The sequence below is a fragment of the Drosophila sechellia genome, chromosome 2L (assembly GCF_004382195.2).
Source record: "Drosophila sechellia strain sech25 chromosome 2L, ASM438219v1, whole genome shotgun sequence".
Classification (NCBI taxonomy): Eukaryota; Metazoa; Arthropoda; class Insecta; order Diptera; family Drosophilidae; genus Drosophila; species Drosophila sechellia.
In genome coordinates, this window is record NC_045949.1 from 6,623,999 (window position 1) to 6,640,155 (window position 16,157).

Genomic DNA, 16,157 nt, shown 5'->3' on the forward strand with positions numbered 1-16,157 from the left:
AAGAGACCGCCCATCCTTGTCTACTTTATTTGCATTGCATTAAAAAACCGACTGGTATTGGGATTGCCAACACAGTTGTTCCTGCAACGGGGGCGGTAATTAATTTCGGTGGGGCGGGGTGATGTATTCGGATCGGGTGGGCATAACCTGGTAATTTGAGGTAATGCGCTAGATTAAGTTTATTTACTTTGAAGGCGGAGCCGGTTAGGAATTACCTCTGATTTGGGTCAGGGAGTTTGACAAGAAGAAAGTGATGCGCTTGAGTTGGTTTTAAAGTGGAAAGTAGGTAAATATCTTTCTGACTTAAAAGCATTAACTGATTTTATTCAAACTGTAATTATTATTTTTTATAAGTGTTATGATTAAAGAAAAGCACTAAAGAGAAAATAAGTTCTAAAAGTCATAAAAATGAACTGGATTGTAAAATGTTAAATCAATATTACGCATATAAGGCATATAAAAAGTTCAGTATAACTTTAGTTTGCTTTATTCACATTTATTACCAATCTATCTATTGGAACTAGTTAGTTATCACCTAATCCGCCCCTGAAAAATTGAATGAACTTTCGCCAGGATGCGTTGAACCCAGTGCAAAATCATTCGGTGGCAAACTACACCTGCCAGCCACAAAGATGAAAGCTTTTCCGAAAAGAGCTTTTCTCCAACATGGAATCGGAGAAAGAGAAACCAGGCGAAGGGAGAGCAAATATTTTAAGAGAGTTTTAGCGCGAAGTAACTTTTTTAAAATTTAAAAACTAAATTATAACCAATTAAAAAATTCGTATTTTTTACTTTTACAAAAATAGTGTTTTGTACAATAATAATCATATATTGATTATATAAAAGGGGCTGGAATAAAATGTTTGCTGCAGAAAATGATAGCGTATTGTCTGTGCATCAAGTGAAATAAAGTTCGAACAGTATTCCTTAAGAGCTTAAAAGCTAAAGTTGCCGACGAACGCCTTCGGCTGTCGGTTTTTGCTTTTCCATGCAAATATAAAAACCGAACCGTCTGGGAAATGGGAAATCATTCATAACGGAAAACTCCTGGCGTGCGGACGTGAAAGTGCCGTGATTTCTACGTTGATTTCTGTCGCGTCTTTCGCTTCTTGTGTTTTGTGTATTTTCGCCATTTGCCCACTTATTCTTTGCGCCTATACTGCCCGCTACTTTAGTTTCCTTTCGGAAAAACAAAAAGAAAATCGTGGCGAGCAAACAAGTCAACTAAAATATCCCATTCATCTTGTTCTGCCAACTTATTTCTAATTGTGAAGCAACCTTGAATTTCCAACTCGCGCTGGAAATTGCTAAACAAAAACAGCGCGCAAAATCTATTGTTTACTGCAATGTGACTTTGCAATGTGACTTTCCAAGTGTGATCGCAGCTTTTTTGACGTTTTGTTTGGCCAAGAGGACACTTTCAAATATCGGTTACTAACGGTATTCAATAAACGCGCTTAATAAGTGCAATAGAGGATTACGGATTTGGGATTACACTGATCAGGAAAAGAAAATCTTCTGAAATGGGCACCATCGGTGAGTAATTCAATATTTCACTTTTTGCTTTTCCCCAATTTTAGTCATAAAATCAAAACTAAACTTAAAGTATCCAAAACAATTGTAAACAAAACTCTATCATCGTGAAATTCTAACATATCCAAGTGCCGAATTTATAATTGGCTTATAATCTCAAATTCAAATGTGCGATCCATGAGTTTATTTGGTTTGGTTGCTTTGTTTAAATTAATTATACTTCGTTTGCTGATCCAAGACAATCATTAAAATAGTTTTCCCTGCTTGAGCTCGTATCTTTGCCGGAATGTCTCATTTTCCCACCGCTCCCCAAAAGGCCAAGTGATTCTCGGAATTGTTCTTCATTTGAGTGCTGTAATTGCTAGTGGTTATCCAACAGTTGCCTGCCATCCATTCCGATTATCCTTTGTTTGTCCAGAACAACTCCACACGTGCCGAGCTCAGTGGTGACCCAACACTGTGTTTATGTAAATAATCCTATTCAGAGAGCTCACGCAACACGAGCGAGATTCTTTTCAATCAAATAGGATGTGGAAGTCCGTCCCTTCGCCAACGCCTCGCTCATTTCCATTTCGTCCTGCTGCTTCGCTGCGCTGCTTGCTTTTCAATTATCCTGGCTAAAAATAAACCGAGACAGCCCACATGGAATACCCAACCACTAGGACCGGCTTTCAACACCAGCCCAAAAGGAAAAATTTGATATGTATTTATATATATATTTATATATATATATATATATATATATTTATATATATTTATATATATAGAGCGAGAAGAAAAGCACAGCAAGCGACAAATGACAACGTCGTCATTATCATAAACATGGTCTGCCCGCGAAAATGTCATGAATTTTGTTTATCAAAAATGTATAAAATAAACTAGGCGGCTGGGGATAGGCCCTAAACTCATAATCGAATGACGCACGAGCCTCTGATTTTCATCGCCCATATTAAAATGAGCATACATATGAACAAGTATGCGGCTGTGTCAGCCGGTCATTAGCCAGGTGGCTCTCGTATCCTTCGTATCCTTGGTATCCTTACAATTCACAGTCCTTTGGGGGCCGCCCACAAATGCGCTCTGATTGCCATCTCGGTGGGGCAGAGACGGGCTCTTCTGCCTCAATGGGTTCATTGTGATGAGCCCCACACGAGCCCCACCTGCGGTCCTTTTGAATGCCATCCTCGGGATGCGACTTGTGCCTGACCGAATCGCATTTAACACGCTTCAGCTCAGCTCGTGAAACATCCTCGAGCAAGTTTTCTTGCTGGCGCTGCTGAAAGTTCAGGGGTGAATAAAACCATTGATAACAGAAGTGACCCTGCATTCATGGCCCTGCAACACATTATGCCCATGACAGTGTGGCCATTGAATAAAGGTCAATTTCACAATGTCTCTGGCCCCTCATGTCAATTTAACTTTTCAATTGCAGATTAGCTCAAATCGTGTTCTTAATATTACATTAGTAGACAGGGTTGCATTTAGAGTGGATAACGGTATTATAACAGGATTATATGGATGAGGTACTGAGAGCCCTATGGCAAGATAAACAACTTCATCTTGCAGGAATTCGAGCGCCATTTGGAGAAGCTGCATCCTCAGGCAGATCCTTCAACCTGCTGTCCCGCTATAAGAGGCACATGTGGGGGAAACCGAGCTAGCATCACCACAAGGGCTTCTGTTTATTGGGAGCAGAGCCCCACTAATGTTAATGGGACGCTCATTAATATTGATTAGTTATTTTAAGCAGCCAATAAATCGAATTTCATTTAATAGGGCTTCTATTTATTGCACATTTTGGCTTGATTAGATGCGACTGACATACTTTAAATTTGCTATGTTTTGGTGTGAACACTTGAGCTTCAAGATGGGGCAGGTTGGTATGGGGTACATGCACTTGCAGTAGACAAATTGATTGTTAAGATACCCCTCAAACTCCTCCATGGCGGATTCGTTTTGGAGCAGATCGCGGTACTCCTCGACACTCTCCAGATTCACGGGATCCAGCTGATGCATGAAGCACTTGAGTTTCAACACCGTTGCGTAGAAATAGTTGAAAATGTCGACGGCCATGATCTTGTAATACCTGATGCTTCTATGATGGCTATCGCCCATGATGAAGGGCGTTTCCTGGGCCTTGTCCAGCCGTTCGTAGGCGGCATAGAACTCCTTGCACTGCTGATTGATTTCCAACAGGGTGTTTTTCATTTTGTTGCTACAAGAAGAGTGCCATGTTAATCATTTCGCAGACCAAGTTGTATGCAACTCACTTTGAAGCTCGCAGCACTTCCAATTTTTCCTCATACTCGTTGATAATGGCCTCCTCAGTGGACAAGGTGTACACTTCGGGATAGCGACAGCTCTGCTCTGAACTGATCAGGATCAGATATCGCTGGGTTAGCAGCCATATCCGTTCAACCAGTATCTTTTGGGCCTTCATTTCGCACTTGTATAGATTGTAGTATTCCTTATACCGCATCTCCAGCTTGATAAGGAGACCCAGAACTTCTGCCTCAATCCCGTAGTGCTTCTTGAGCTGCTTGGTTAGATGCGGCTCCTCCTCCTCCACCTTGTTTGGTCTGTTATCCGATCTGCGCTCCAACTTGTACGCCACTATGGGTTCCAACAACAATTCAACTCTGTGTTCCATTTTGATTATATACTACGTGTGTAGGGTGTGTGTGTGTGCTAACTGCCTGACTGTCTAAGAAAATCGTCTAGATGTTTATCATATGTAAAATGGATCTGCCTTCAAGGCAGACTAGATGATTTAGTCTGGGCTAATACTACCCATCAATTTGGGTGATCATCTCTTTCGTCAGTGGCCTATTAGATCTCTAAGGTTGAACCAATTTGTTTGGCATCGGTCGAATGGAAATCCTCTGAGTACTGACGAAAAATCACTTTTAATTAAGATCAGATGAAAAGATGAAGATTTATATTTCACTTGGGCCAATTTAAAAAAGATTTGTCTGCCAAAAACATGTACGTAAAAAAGAAATCAGCTCCGCAATCGATGAATAGCATGTGATAGTTAGATATAAATATACAAAATATAATATTAAACGATTGAAATCAGTCGTCCGGGAAAAAGTGCATTGATTGATTCGATTTTCGAGCACTTTCGGCATACGAATGCATTGAAACGGAAATCAAATTAGCCAAATACTGCAGTGCTGTTGATTTTTCCGAGAGCCCACCAACTTATACAATATACACACAGGAAAATCCGTTGGCATATGTATATGTATGTATTTCATGTTAAAAGCGTAATTTTTCCGTATTCCTATTTCGTTGGGCATCATTAATGAAGTGCGAAGCCAATTGCCGCCAGTGGAACATTTAATATATCTGTTGCGATATGAGAGAAATTCGAACTCGAGCAAACATTGCTCATATCCAAACGATTTTTCAATATCACTCAAATAAACAAAAGGAAAATGCGAGTGCAGAGTGCGGAAAGTGTGCGCGTATTTAATGCGCCCTAATTGGAAAATTGTGTCGGAAGTATTGACGGCTGTCAAATGTAAATGGTAAGGCGAAAGGTAAATGTTTAAAAATACCTTCAAGTGAAATGCTATAGCCACAATGATCGTTCAAAAACCTCCCAATCTGGCTACTGCAAGACTCAAGTTTTGTCTTGAAACATTACATTTTTCTTCTCAAAGAAAAAGAGTTGTGAAAGGAAATATTAAAAGAAATGTTCAACAAAATATCCACATTTCGCACATCACGACTGAGCGTTGTTTACGATTTCGGAATTTTTAATTGCCACAGCGGCACACGCGGCGTATGCGCGATGTCTTCTTCGGTGTAATGTGTTTAGGCTATTTTGGACCAGACAAGTGCTTCTTCTGCGCCCTCAAGATGTGTTTTCTCAACACCAAATTGTTAATGTGCAATTAATTCTGGCGAGAGGTTGCAAAATATTTTTGATTGTGTTCAATTAAGAGGCGAAGGTGCAATGAACCTTTCGAGATAATTGAAAAAAGGGAAAAAAATAATGCAGTATTCGTTGTGTGGGTAAATTTGAAAAATGTGTCGTTTTGGGTGTGTTTTTGCAGTTCATTACACTAAGTGAGCTAATCAAGCTAATCAAATTAAGAATATTAGCCAGGAAAATTTGTTAATATTATTAAAATGACACTAAGCTTTAACACACTATTAATTAATTTTTTTTTATTTACTTTACCATTTTGAAAATAATTTCTTATTACAATATGCACTTTATAATGCATCGCCGTGCTCTAGTGTGGTTTATATCATTCCTGCCAGCCGCATCTTTCGCTTTCTACGCGTTGAGCCGTGGGACAAGGTCGTGCCGTCGGCTGTCGTCTGCTAGAAATATTATGGCTAACCGAGAGATAAAGTATATATGTATCTATGTATCTGTATCTGTATCGGTAGCTGTGCCGCACTGCACAGGTCTTTGTGGCCCACTGAGTCTGTGCCCCGTGCGTTTGTGACGCGCTTTTTGCCATTGACACGCAATAAAAATATGTGCTCGAAAATTTTAAAAACTCATAATAATCACATTCGGTATATATATAGGGTATCTGCTGTTAGTAATGTAAACGATAGTATAATATAAATATACGATATATTGATGATTGAAATATAATTATTTAATGTGAACACAAGTGAACTTCCGAATTAGATGTAAATGCGAAAGAAGTCCATTACGAACTTCTTGCACAGCGGACAGTAATGCAATTGATCCAAGGCGGTGGTCAGGCATTCCTTGCAGAAGATGTGGCCGCAAGTGGTGGTCACCGGCTGATCGAGAAGACTCTTGCAAATGGGACAAAGGTAGTAGCCATTGTTGCTATCGGATAGGAGCCTCACGACTGGCCGTTCCTCATCAGTTGTGGTCAAGTCAATGGTATCCACCGGCTTTATTCCGTCGCCTGCTCGACGCAGTCCCTCCATTTTCAGTGGCTTCCAGTGCAACAGACTGAGCCAGGATGGAAACATTTGTTCACTTTTTGCAAATGTGCTTATACTTACGATAAGCAATATAAGACTGAATTGGAACTCAAAGGTTGCTTGAAGTCTAAAACTTTCACTTTAACATACCGAAATTTAATAACTTCAAGTAGTGGTGGGACTAGATATCTTTGAGATTTAAAATGTACAAATATAAACAATGGCAGAGTCCAAAAATACTGTGCGATTGCTTTTTAAAAAAGAGAAAGCAAAGTGAAATGCGTGGGGAAAAGCAGTGAACGCTTTTCTTCTCATCTTCTGTTTTCCTGACGCCGAAGAAAGCAATTTTATTTAAATTCGTATGAATATACGTACTGGCATATACATACGTGTGTAGTATTTAATAAATTATTAATTTTTGCTACGCTCTTGCCGCTCAAACATCACATGAATCGTCTATTTGGTCGGGCCAATAAATGTCTATTATATAAATGGAAAATATTTACGCAGATTGGGCTTTATATGTGTGTGTGTCATCGAAAATAATATTTCTAATATTTCGATTGAACATTCATATTATTTCTCTAATTAATGTCTTTTTCTTGGGAATATTATTGGATCACGACTTATTTTGGAACGCGTGCTACCTTTGCAAATTTTTTGACATTTTGAAAGCAATCCACTTGGTTCAGTGGTTCAAAAACCACTTGAAAATAAGTCGGTTTCAACCAGTTTTCGAATATAGTCTAGACGCTGTTTTTTGTTTATACTAGATACACGTGATGATGTTTTCGCCATTGGACTTTCTCTTGAAATGCTTTTGTTATTGTCCCCGCCAGTCTAGAAAATGTTCTTTCACTTTTATCTTACTGCTATGTTTATTCGTATTAAGTAAATGCGACTTTTGAGCGCATAAAATGACAATTTGTTTGTTTACCTACGCGAATTGCAATCATAAGTGTGTCCACTTATTGTGATGATGATTGCGTATTGACTTATAAAATTCGAAATATTAAAGCCACTTAATCAATCTTTTGCAATCGGTTGCTCTACGATTTAATGCTCTAATCGAAGGATAAACAAATCAAATGGCAGGCAATTGATCATTGAACAATTGTGCAGACCAAACTCAATGGATTTCCTTTGCTAATATCCGCTTCCTGAAAGCGAAAAAAAACACTACTAATTATTTCACTCATCGCAAGTTAAAGTTGACGTCAGGTGCCGCGGCCGACAGAATTTTCCTCATTTAGCTTGCAGTGCAAATATTATTATTAGCATTACTTACAATTATTTACGAGCGTTTTCAGTGTTCCGCGAACACATATTACAGACCCAAGAGCACATGAGAGATATTAAACAGCAATTGTTTGGCCAGCAGTATTTTACCATTTCCACAAGTACTAAGCTTCATCTTTGGATCGTTTTTTTTTTCAATTAATGACCCACTTAATATATTTAATATGTATATACTAACCTTCGGCGCGGACAAACTATTCAGATATTATTTATGGGGTCTGCTCCATTGCACATTATTCATTTCGGAAAATTCCTGCAAAGACTTTGCCATCGATCTACTAGAGCTGTGATAAATGATTTTACGTAGGCACTTGCCTTGACCTTACCTTGAAAACTGTCAGCTACATGAATTTTTTACACGATCTGCTCAGTTTTTTTTTTCCATTCATTTTCGTTTGCGCGTAATTACAAATTTGTTCGCCACACAGGAGGCTATTTATAAGCATTTTACTCTCGCATTTAATGTGAAATAAAGGCGAGCAAATTAAATAAATCGTAAAGGCGGAACTATTAAAATAAATTATGAAAACAGTGCCGTGGGCGGCGACTTGCGGCACTCACTGTGTGCCCTGGCCCCAAAAGTTCCCTTTCACCTCTTTCACCCACATATGCACCATTTTAACCCTGGCATGCGAACCACTCAAGCGCCACTCAGCGTGAAGGTGTTGCTGAAGGAGCCGCCTGTCTCTGCCTGGATCCTTGCATCCTGGCCAGCAGCTCGTCATCATCACTTGGCACATGCCGCTCGTGATGGTCATGTGCGCAAATCTCCAAGAGCAGCTGCCTCCAGTTGGTTTCGTGGTCCTCTAGAGTGCTGTCATATATCAATGTTTTTCGTGGACTGGGCGGGAGGGGCGTGTACACGCCTACTTTTCTAAAAATATGCTCCGTGGCTAAGAGATAGGGTGAAAGCGAATTGAATGGATTTAAACGTGTTTAATAAATACGAAAAAAGAAAATATACAAAATTCGCATTATTCGAATGCTCTCGCGTATCAAAACTCATTCGCTGCCTAAGACGTAGGATCCAGACATAATAAAGATCTCTTAATATTATTTATTTAATTTCGGGTTTTGTTGTTTCGCCGTTATACATTCAACACCTACTAAATGTATTTAATTTTATTTCTTTCTGTTTATTTTGGTTTTTGTTGCCTTTGGTCTGGCTTGTGGGCGCAGCGGAAATTTTCTTTCAAGTCGTTAATTTTTATTGAATTGTTGTATAATATGTTATATTCTGCTTACGAAAACTTGTTCGACAGGGAGTGGAGCAAGTGTTGGACAAGCCTGAAAATAAATATTCGGAACTTTTCCAAAACACCGCATACAAAGTAATTGGATTATTCAAATGTTGGCGATTAACGGCTTCCTCTTTAGCTAATTTATAAATAATAAATCCATTCCTTCTGTATTAATTAATTCCATCTTTAAAAGCGGAAAAGAAGAAAACTCCTAGAACTACCTCATTGCTTTTTATCCCTTCTAGTACTTACAAAAAATACAACAAAATTACATCTTCTGAATTGTAATTGAACTATCTTGACCCAAATTCAAGTGCTGTTTAAACAGACATTAGGTATACAAAAAAGTACGCAGATATAAATAGAGATTGGATTGAATTTTCCATGGGAAACGGAAGCGCGGCGGCATCAGATTGTCGTAGGTCCCCCAACCCTATGGACTTTCCGACTTTTCCCAGTTGCCGTAGGTCCTGAAAATCAACCCAAGTTTTTCCGCCCACATCAAAGTGCGGGGCATTAAGCGTACCAGTTGCGTTGATTGGGCAATCAGATTGGATTAATTGTTTTAAATACTCGATATGGGGCTGGCTGAACAGCTGGGGGGATTGTCCGGTCGATGGTCCCTAGTCAGTGGTCTACGGTCTCTAGTCTCTGGTTTGTGGTCTCCAGACTGCCGACGCCTGGCCCGGGCAATTCATCATGGCTGGCTGGATTGGCGCTGGTCTAAAAGTGTTTGCGTTTATTTTGTAATAATAGGCAACTTACAATCCGATGGAGACCCAGAGGCAGCCTCGTCGGCCCGTGAGTGGGGCTATATCTGTGCCTGTATGTGGCACGCCGACCGACAACGACTTGCCGATTGACGTCAGCAATGCCCCCAAAGTCGCGCACGGTGTCGGGCGGGTTGCCAAGCAGGCGGGAACCGGGACCTGGTGGAGACCGTCGACCGATGTAGATGCGGGGTAGGGGGCTAGGTGGGCATGGGGGGCTCGAGGATTGGCGGGTATGGGTAAGGCATTTTGTCAGTCACTCATACGAGAGTTGGATGCTGTTGGATGCCGGGCTCATCTGTTCTGCTCTTCGCCCAAGGCGAGCGTATTGATTCTCTGGAAGCCCTCGAGTGCTTAAGAGCTTCAGACGCTTCTTTATCATTAAACAAAAAGTTATTAAATACAATATGAACAATTCCTGGGAACAGAAAGCTAATTATCATTGGTAGCTCATAAAGTATATTTCATAGACTTATGCTTATGAGTACATGCAAGCTTCGTGTTGCATGTGAATACTTACCAGAAGAATCACAGGGACATAAAAACTTAGCATACATTTGATATGATTTGATTATGATATAATATGAAACATATATCATATATACAATATAACTTGTTGAGTGTATTGGCAAGTCGCCTATAATACTGCCAAATATTTTTCCTTTGGCAGGTCGCGTCTCCTGGCGCCTTTGTTGCAATTGCATTTCACATTTCAGTGCGGGACGACCGTTCACATGGATGTTTGTTTATTTTGAGCCACTGTTTACACGACTCCCCTTTGCCGGCAGATGATTTTCACGGAAATTCTGACTTCCACTATATATTTAGCCCAGCGAAATGCATCTGCGGGATTGCCTGCTGACCCTTTTTTTGGCTCATTTGTTTGTTCGGCTATTTTTGGGCGTGCAAAGTGTTTCTGCCGCAATGAGAATATCAAGATGAAATGGCCATATCATTTGGATTGAGTGCGTCAGGAGTCGGTCCGAATGTCGGTGGGAAAGTGAAAGTTTGATTTATGGGCACACGCAGGTCGCCGAGACTTTCGTTCGTCTGTTTAATGGTTTCGTACCACTTATAATTAGTCTTACCATAACTTTTAGCTGGCCAAAAAGTTTAGTTAGCGCTTTTGAGGGATCTCTCTGCGGTTGGACATTAGCCAATTACCTCTGGAACGGAAATAGAAACTGACAGAAAAAAAAACCGAAAGAATATCCAAAAACTCAGACTTGTTGCTGCCAAAAAGCACTCTTCAATCTAATAGGTCTACTTTTTTTGGGGGTTAATGGGGTACAGAAGACAGCATACTGACCCCTTATAATAGATTCTACTTCCTGTTACAATAATTCAGCAAAAATGCTATATCTTTCGATGAAAGATATAAGATGCGAAGCCCTAGTCTATGCAATAAAAAGTCAAAAGTCATAACATGTCTTTATTTATATTATTATATTAATTTCCATTCCTCTGTAAATGTTTCAGGACTTGTCTCTTATAGATTTGCGAAATTAAGCAGCTCATTTAATATTGTAAATCAGGCAAATTTAACAAAATATCCCATAACTATTTATACTTGGTCTTCACAGCAGTACTGATGCATATATTTGGACCCACCTTGAATGGCGTTCATAAATTTGTCGACCAAAAATGCATTTCTCGCATGCCTTAACCCAAAGTATTTTCCGCCAGCGTCTGATAGTAATTTGTCTTATTTTCAAATAGATGTAATTACTAATTCGGTGATTCTCCGCGTGACACTAGTGAAACCAAATGAAATACGAGCAAGAGTCACGATTTTGATCGTTTAGAGTATAGATGAAAATTTAGTGTCAAAAACAATTCGCGCGAAAATTGTGAACAAAAACAAATCAAGCGAATCACATCACGCCCTATAAATGTTTTGATATTCCAGCTAACGCATTCTATATGCAAACGATGTGTGTCTGTCCGTGTCCCATTCGGCTGCAAATCAAATGATTTTCCGCGATTTCCCCGACTATAAATGATAGCCAGTGGAGGTGGGAGTGTTGCGGCTGGCACTACGCAGATTGCGGATACCAAAAATCGGAGCAATCGTTCGTCTGCAGTGACTAACTGCTGACGTCTTTGCCGCCCGGCCCGTATATATCTGTATCTGTATCTATATCTATCTATCTATATAACTCACATCGAAGACAGTCCAGCCCAGCCCAGCCCAGCCCGCCCATCTACGCAAATTCTGCACTAACTTTGTCACAGACAATTTGGCGACGACATCGTCTATTTCTCAGTCTTGGTCTTGGTCGTGGGCGTGGGCGTACTCCTTCTCGTTATGGAGGAGGGCTGTAAAACGCTTTTCTATGTTCCCCTACCCGATAAATTAATAATTCGCATTGTGGAACAACAAATGGACACATAAAAGCAACCGGAGGAGCACATCAAACGCTGGCAGTAAATCATAGAAGCCAAATGAACAAAAATAAATCCAATTAAAGATGCTCAGAGTGACACAACATTGTGTTTAATTTGTGGTTAGTTAAGTTGAGGTGTGAATGCGTATAAGGTGTTGCCATGGGCGGGAGACTCAATTATATTTTGATTGAGGCCTGATAATGACGTATCTATTATGGTTTTCTAACCTTCAGATTACCTAGTCAACCCAAATTTATTAGATATTGTCTGAGACTAGCGGAATCATTGCTTGGCTTATGATTAAATACACGACTTTAAACAAAATATGTATAATGAGCCCAGTTTTGTTAAACAAATTTCTTCGTTTTCTTGTTGATCTTGCAGAGAAACGCTCATTCTCCTTCCGGCTGCGTCGATCCTTCGGCGACGGTGGGAGCACCAACAGCCGCAACAGCAACAACAACAGCAGCACCTGTACCAACCACAACAACCAGAAACGATGCAGCACTCCGCTGACGCCGACAAGCACCAGCACGGGGCGACTGGAGGTGCCTGGAGCGGCCAGCGTAAGCCGCCGGAGCAGCATCTACAAGAAGCCGGACAAGAACGACGGGGGGCAGATCCATCTCATTCCGGACGTGGAGCTGCCGCTTATGACCTTCGCCGACCAGTACAACATCGAGAAGACGCTGGCCGAGGGCTGCTTCGCCAAGATACTGCTGTGCCGGCACAGACCCACCAATACGCTGGTGGTGCTGAAGGCGGTGCACGCTGAGCTGACCACGATCAAAGAGTTCCAGAAGGAGTTCCACTATAACTACGAGCTGTCGCATCACCATCACATACTGAGCGCTTATGCGGTGGCCTTCCAGACAATGGACTACTACGTGTTCGCCATGGAGCACGCCCCCTACGGCGATCTAGCCTCCAACATCGGACCCAACGGCCTGCACGAGAACGCCTGCAAACTGATCTCGGAGCAGCTGAGCTCCGCCCTCGGCTTCATGCACTCCAAGAGCCTGGTGCATCGCGACCTGAAGATCGAGAATATCCTGGTCTTCACGCCGGACTTTACGCGCGTGAAGCTGTGCGACTTCGGGGCCACCACGAAGAAGGGTCTGCTGGTGCACAAGGTGAAGCACACGTGGACCAGCTGCGTGCCGCCGGAGCAGCTGGAGCTGATCAAGAACGAGCGCTTCCAGTGCCTGCCCGTCAGCGATTCCTGGCAGTTCGGCATCCTGCTGTACAACATCCTCACCGGCAATCCTCCCTGGCAGTCCGCCGATTGGGTGAAGGACCAGTCCTATGCTAACTTCATGAAGTACGAGCAGCGCAAGACCACCAAGGTGCCGGACAATTTCCGGCGCTTCTCGCCGCGGCTGATGCGGTGCTTTCGAAAGTATCTGAGCCACGATCCCGAGGACCGCTGCAAGATCACCGAGGTGGCCAAGTACATGAAGGACCGCTGGGTGGAGTGCCGCATCTCCACCTCCAAGTCGGCCACCCTCATCTCGCCCACCAATCACGACCAGGACTCCTGCATCTACCTCAATCAGCGGGAGGGTCGTCTCTCCGGGGATGAGAACAAGCTGCGCTTCAAGCGGATGATGTCCACCTACGGTCTGGACATACCCATCGACCAGGCGATGGTGCGGCGGCGGGTATGGGACTGGCTCTCCACCTGCGACGCCAACTTTGATCCGGACGTGGAGAGTCTGCACGCACTTGACCTGTTGCAGTAGAGTAAGATAAATCTTCAGCTAGGAAATCCCCCCGAGAAACCGGAAAACATAAATATCCTTAGAAACATGAACGGAAAACTGAAACTGAACGGAAACGGTTTGAATTTGTGGATCTATAAGATCGTTTTTGTAGAGCAGAGAAGTCACTTCTCGACGGTTTTTTCTGTTGTTCTGCGAGTGCAAAATGCCAGAACTGAAATTAAGTATAACTTTATATAGATGAATTTTGGTAAAACTAAGTAGTAAGAATTTATAGTAGTAAGAATTCTAGTCTTCCGCTCGATGATTTTCGTAATACTCTCTATGTGTGTGTGTATGAATGTAGTTTTTTAAGTGTACTATAATGTGTGATTTACGCGTTACTTACTTTATGTGTCGGGATTCAAACTACTGCAATTATCTAGAAATATACCTTAAAGATATGTAAGGAGTGCCCTTTGGCGCATTCACGACCAATTATAAGGCGGCTAAGGTTTGTTTTATATCTGTCATAGACTATATGTGTATTTATGTAGTTATCCTTATAATGATCCCACACTGAAACGATTTTGTACATACTATTTAGTTGCATACGACTGTCAAATGATACTTATATGTCTCTTTACCAGTTAATACCCTATGTATACCTATAAAATGCTAAAAATATATAGTGCCATAAACTGAGTTTATTTAAAAAACGATTCTTTCAATATACTCGTTAACTAGTGGAATCCAGTTTCCACAGTTTACCACATGTTCATTAGATTTTTGGCAAACAAATCTGCTCATAATCCCAATGCGGGATCGGCAAAACAATCAGGGGAATACCGCTTCTGGAGAAGCCACCTACAACTAATGGTAAATATTTGTTATTCGAATTTTGCTGTTTATATCGAGCTGGTTGTTTGGCTAATTACTCTGTGTTGTTCGCGAAGGTCACTCAGATGATTTGCTTCGACATTGAATGTCACGGTTTCCACGGAACAGAAGCCGGTGGAAAACAATCCGGTCGCGTCCAGCGATTGTTTGTCCAGTTCGCACTGTTTGCTGTGGACGTGGACAGGATGTGACGCCCCTGCCATTCCGTAATTTGGTCTGTGATAAACATGCGCTAAGGTTATTTCAACAAAGGTGAGGTTACGCCGTGTTCTGGGTGGGCGGACATATTGTTTGCACTACGCGCTCCACGTAATGCCGTTTAATGGTTCCATTCGGGCAGACATGAATCAGAGGCCACACGGATCCTATCCGTTCCGATTCGATTCCGATCCGATCGATTGGCCAAGTGATTGATTAATGCCTTCGGTTAACCTGTAATTAACTCAAGCACGCGGGGTCAGTGTCGTTTCACCTTGACTTTGCCGGCTAAAACAGTCGAGTTGAAGACATTTTTTAACGAGCCGCATGCCAGCACTTAAATGTTTTAATGGCCGAGAGCAGAACGTGCTAAAATGCCGGCTAGACGAAGAATGTGAAAGTTTTTTAATACACCTGCATATACAAAAATTCACAAAATTTCAAAATTTTCAGTAACAGGATTCTCTATTGCTATTCGCAAATTTAAGGATATCCTTCCATCTTAGCTTCAAATATTTTTTTAAAAATTTATTACTTTTTAGAGTAATCTTTAGAATTACATTTGAATCTTTAAAAACATAAAGATTTAAGATTTTTTGGGAAATTATTTAGTTACGCATGAATAGATGTCACAAAATCCTTTGATTAACCAATTTTATTTTGAAAATAAGTATTTAACGAAATAATAAATGTTTGTGGATTCCCAAGTGTATTTGCGATGACTATAGTCACGTCCACGTGTTTAACTTACTTAACATAACTTAGCAAACCGATTTGATGCTCATAAATAAAAAAAAAGTCCATGTGATCTGCATATTTTCACGCCACGCGTACCGAATCCGAAAACTGAATATCGAAAACTTAAAACCGCGTATGAGTGAGTGCTGCAGTTTGTGCTTGAGTTCAAGGCCAGAAGGAGAACTTCTAGGACGAGACGATCGTTTATGGATCAATAAATATACAATTTATCCCATTTAATTAGTTGTTATTGGTGTAAAACTGTCCGAATATCAAAACATGTTGTGCCGCGCGCATAAATTCATTTCAATCGCTACGAAAATAGGTTTTTACGATGCCACCACCGGCGTCTTTCGTCCCATCGCCTTCCCTGTTCTCCACCGAGTAACTTGCTGAATCTGAATATGAATCTGAATTTGTATCTGAATATCCCCCACTTACTGTATTGCTTTTTTTTTCGCTCA

The 16,157-nt window shown here is 41.2% G+C and overlaps 3 protein-coding genes across 3 annotated transcripts; 1 reads left to right on the top strand and 2 right to left on the bottom strand.

Moving 5' to 3' along the window:
- The first annotated feature begins 1,043 nt into the window (after window positions 1-1,043).
- Window positions 1,044-14,576, top strand: LOC6611436 (serine/threonine-protein kinase meng-po). Its single transcript, XM_002035944.2, has 2 exons — window positions 1,044-1,536; window positions 12,542-14,576. Exons 1-2 carry the CDS (start codon window positions 1,524-1,526, stop codon window positions 13,897-13,899), a joined length of 1,371 nt encoding a protein of 456 aa, XP_002035980.1. The 5' UTR covers window positions 1,044-1,523; the 3' UTR covers window positions 13,900-14,576.
- LOC6611437 lies at window positions 3,288-4,324 on the bottom strand. Its single transcript, XM_002035945.2, has 2 exons — window positions 3,804-4,324; window positions 3,288-3,748 (listed from the first exon to the last, which is right to left on the bottom strand). The coding sequence occupies exons 1-2, from the start codon at window positions 4,181-4,183 to the stop codon at window positions 3,340-3,342; spliced, it is 789 nt and encodes a 262-aa protein (XP_002035981.1). The 5' UTR covers window positions 4,184-4,324; the 3' UTR covers window positions 3,288-3,339.
- LOC6611439 (LON peptidase N-terminal domain and RING finger protein 3) lies at window positions 6,137-6,739 on the bottom strand. Its single transcript, XM_002035946.2, has one exon. It carries the CDS (start codon window positions 6,505-6,507, stop codon window positions 6,187-6,189), a length of 321 nt encoding a protein of 106 aa, XP_002035982.2. The 5' UTR covers window positions 6,508-6,739; the 3' UTR covers window positions 6,137-6,186.
- Window positions 14,577-16,157: the final 1,581 nt, after the last annotated feature.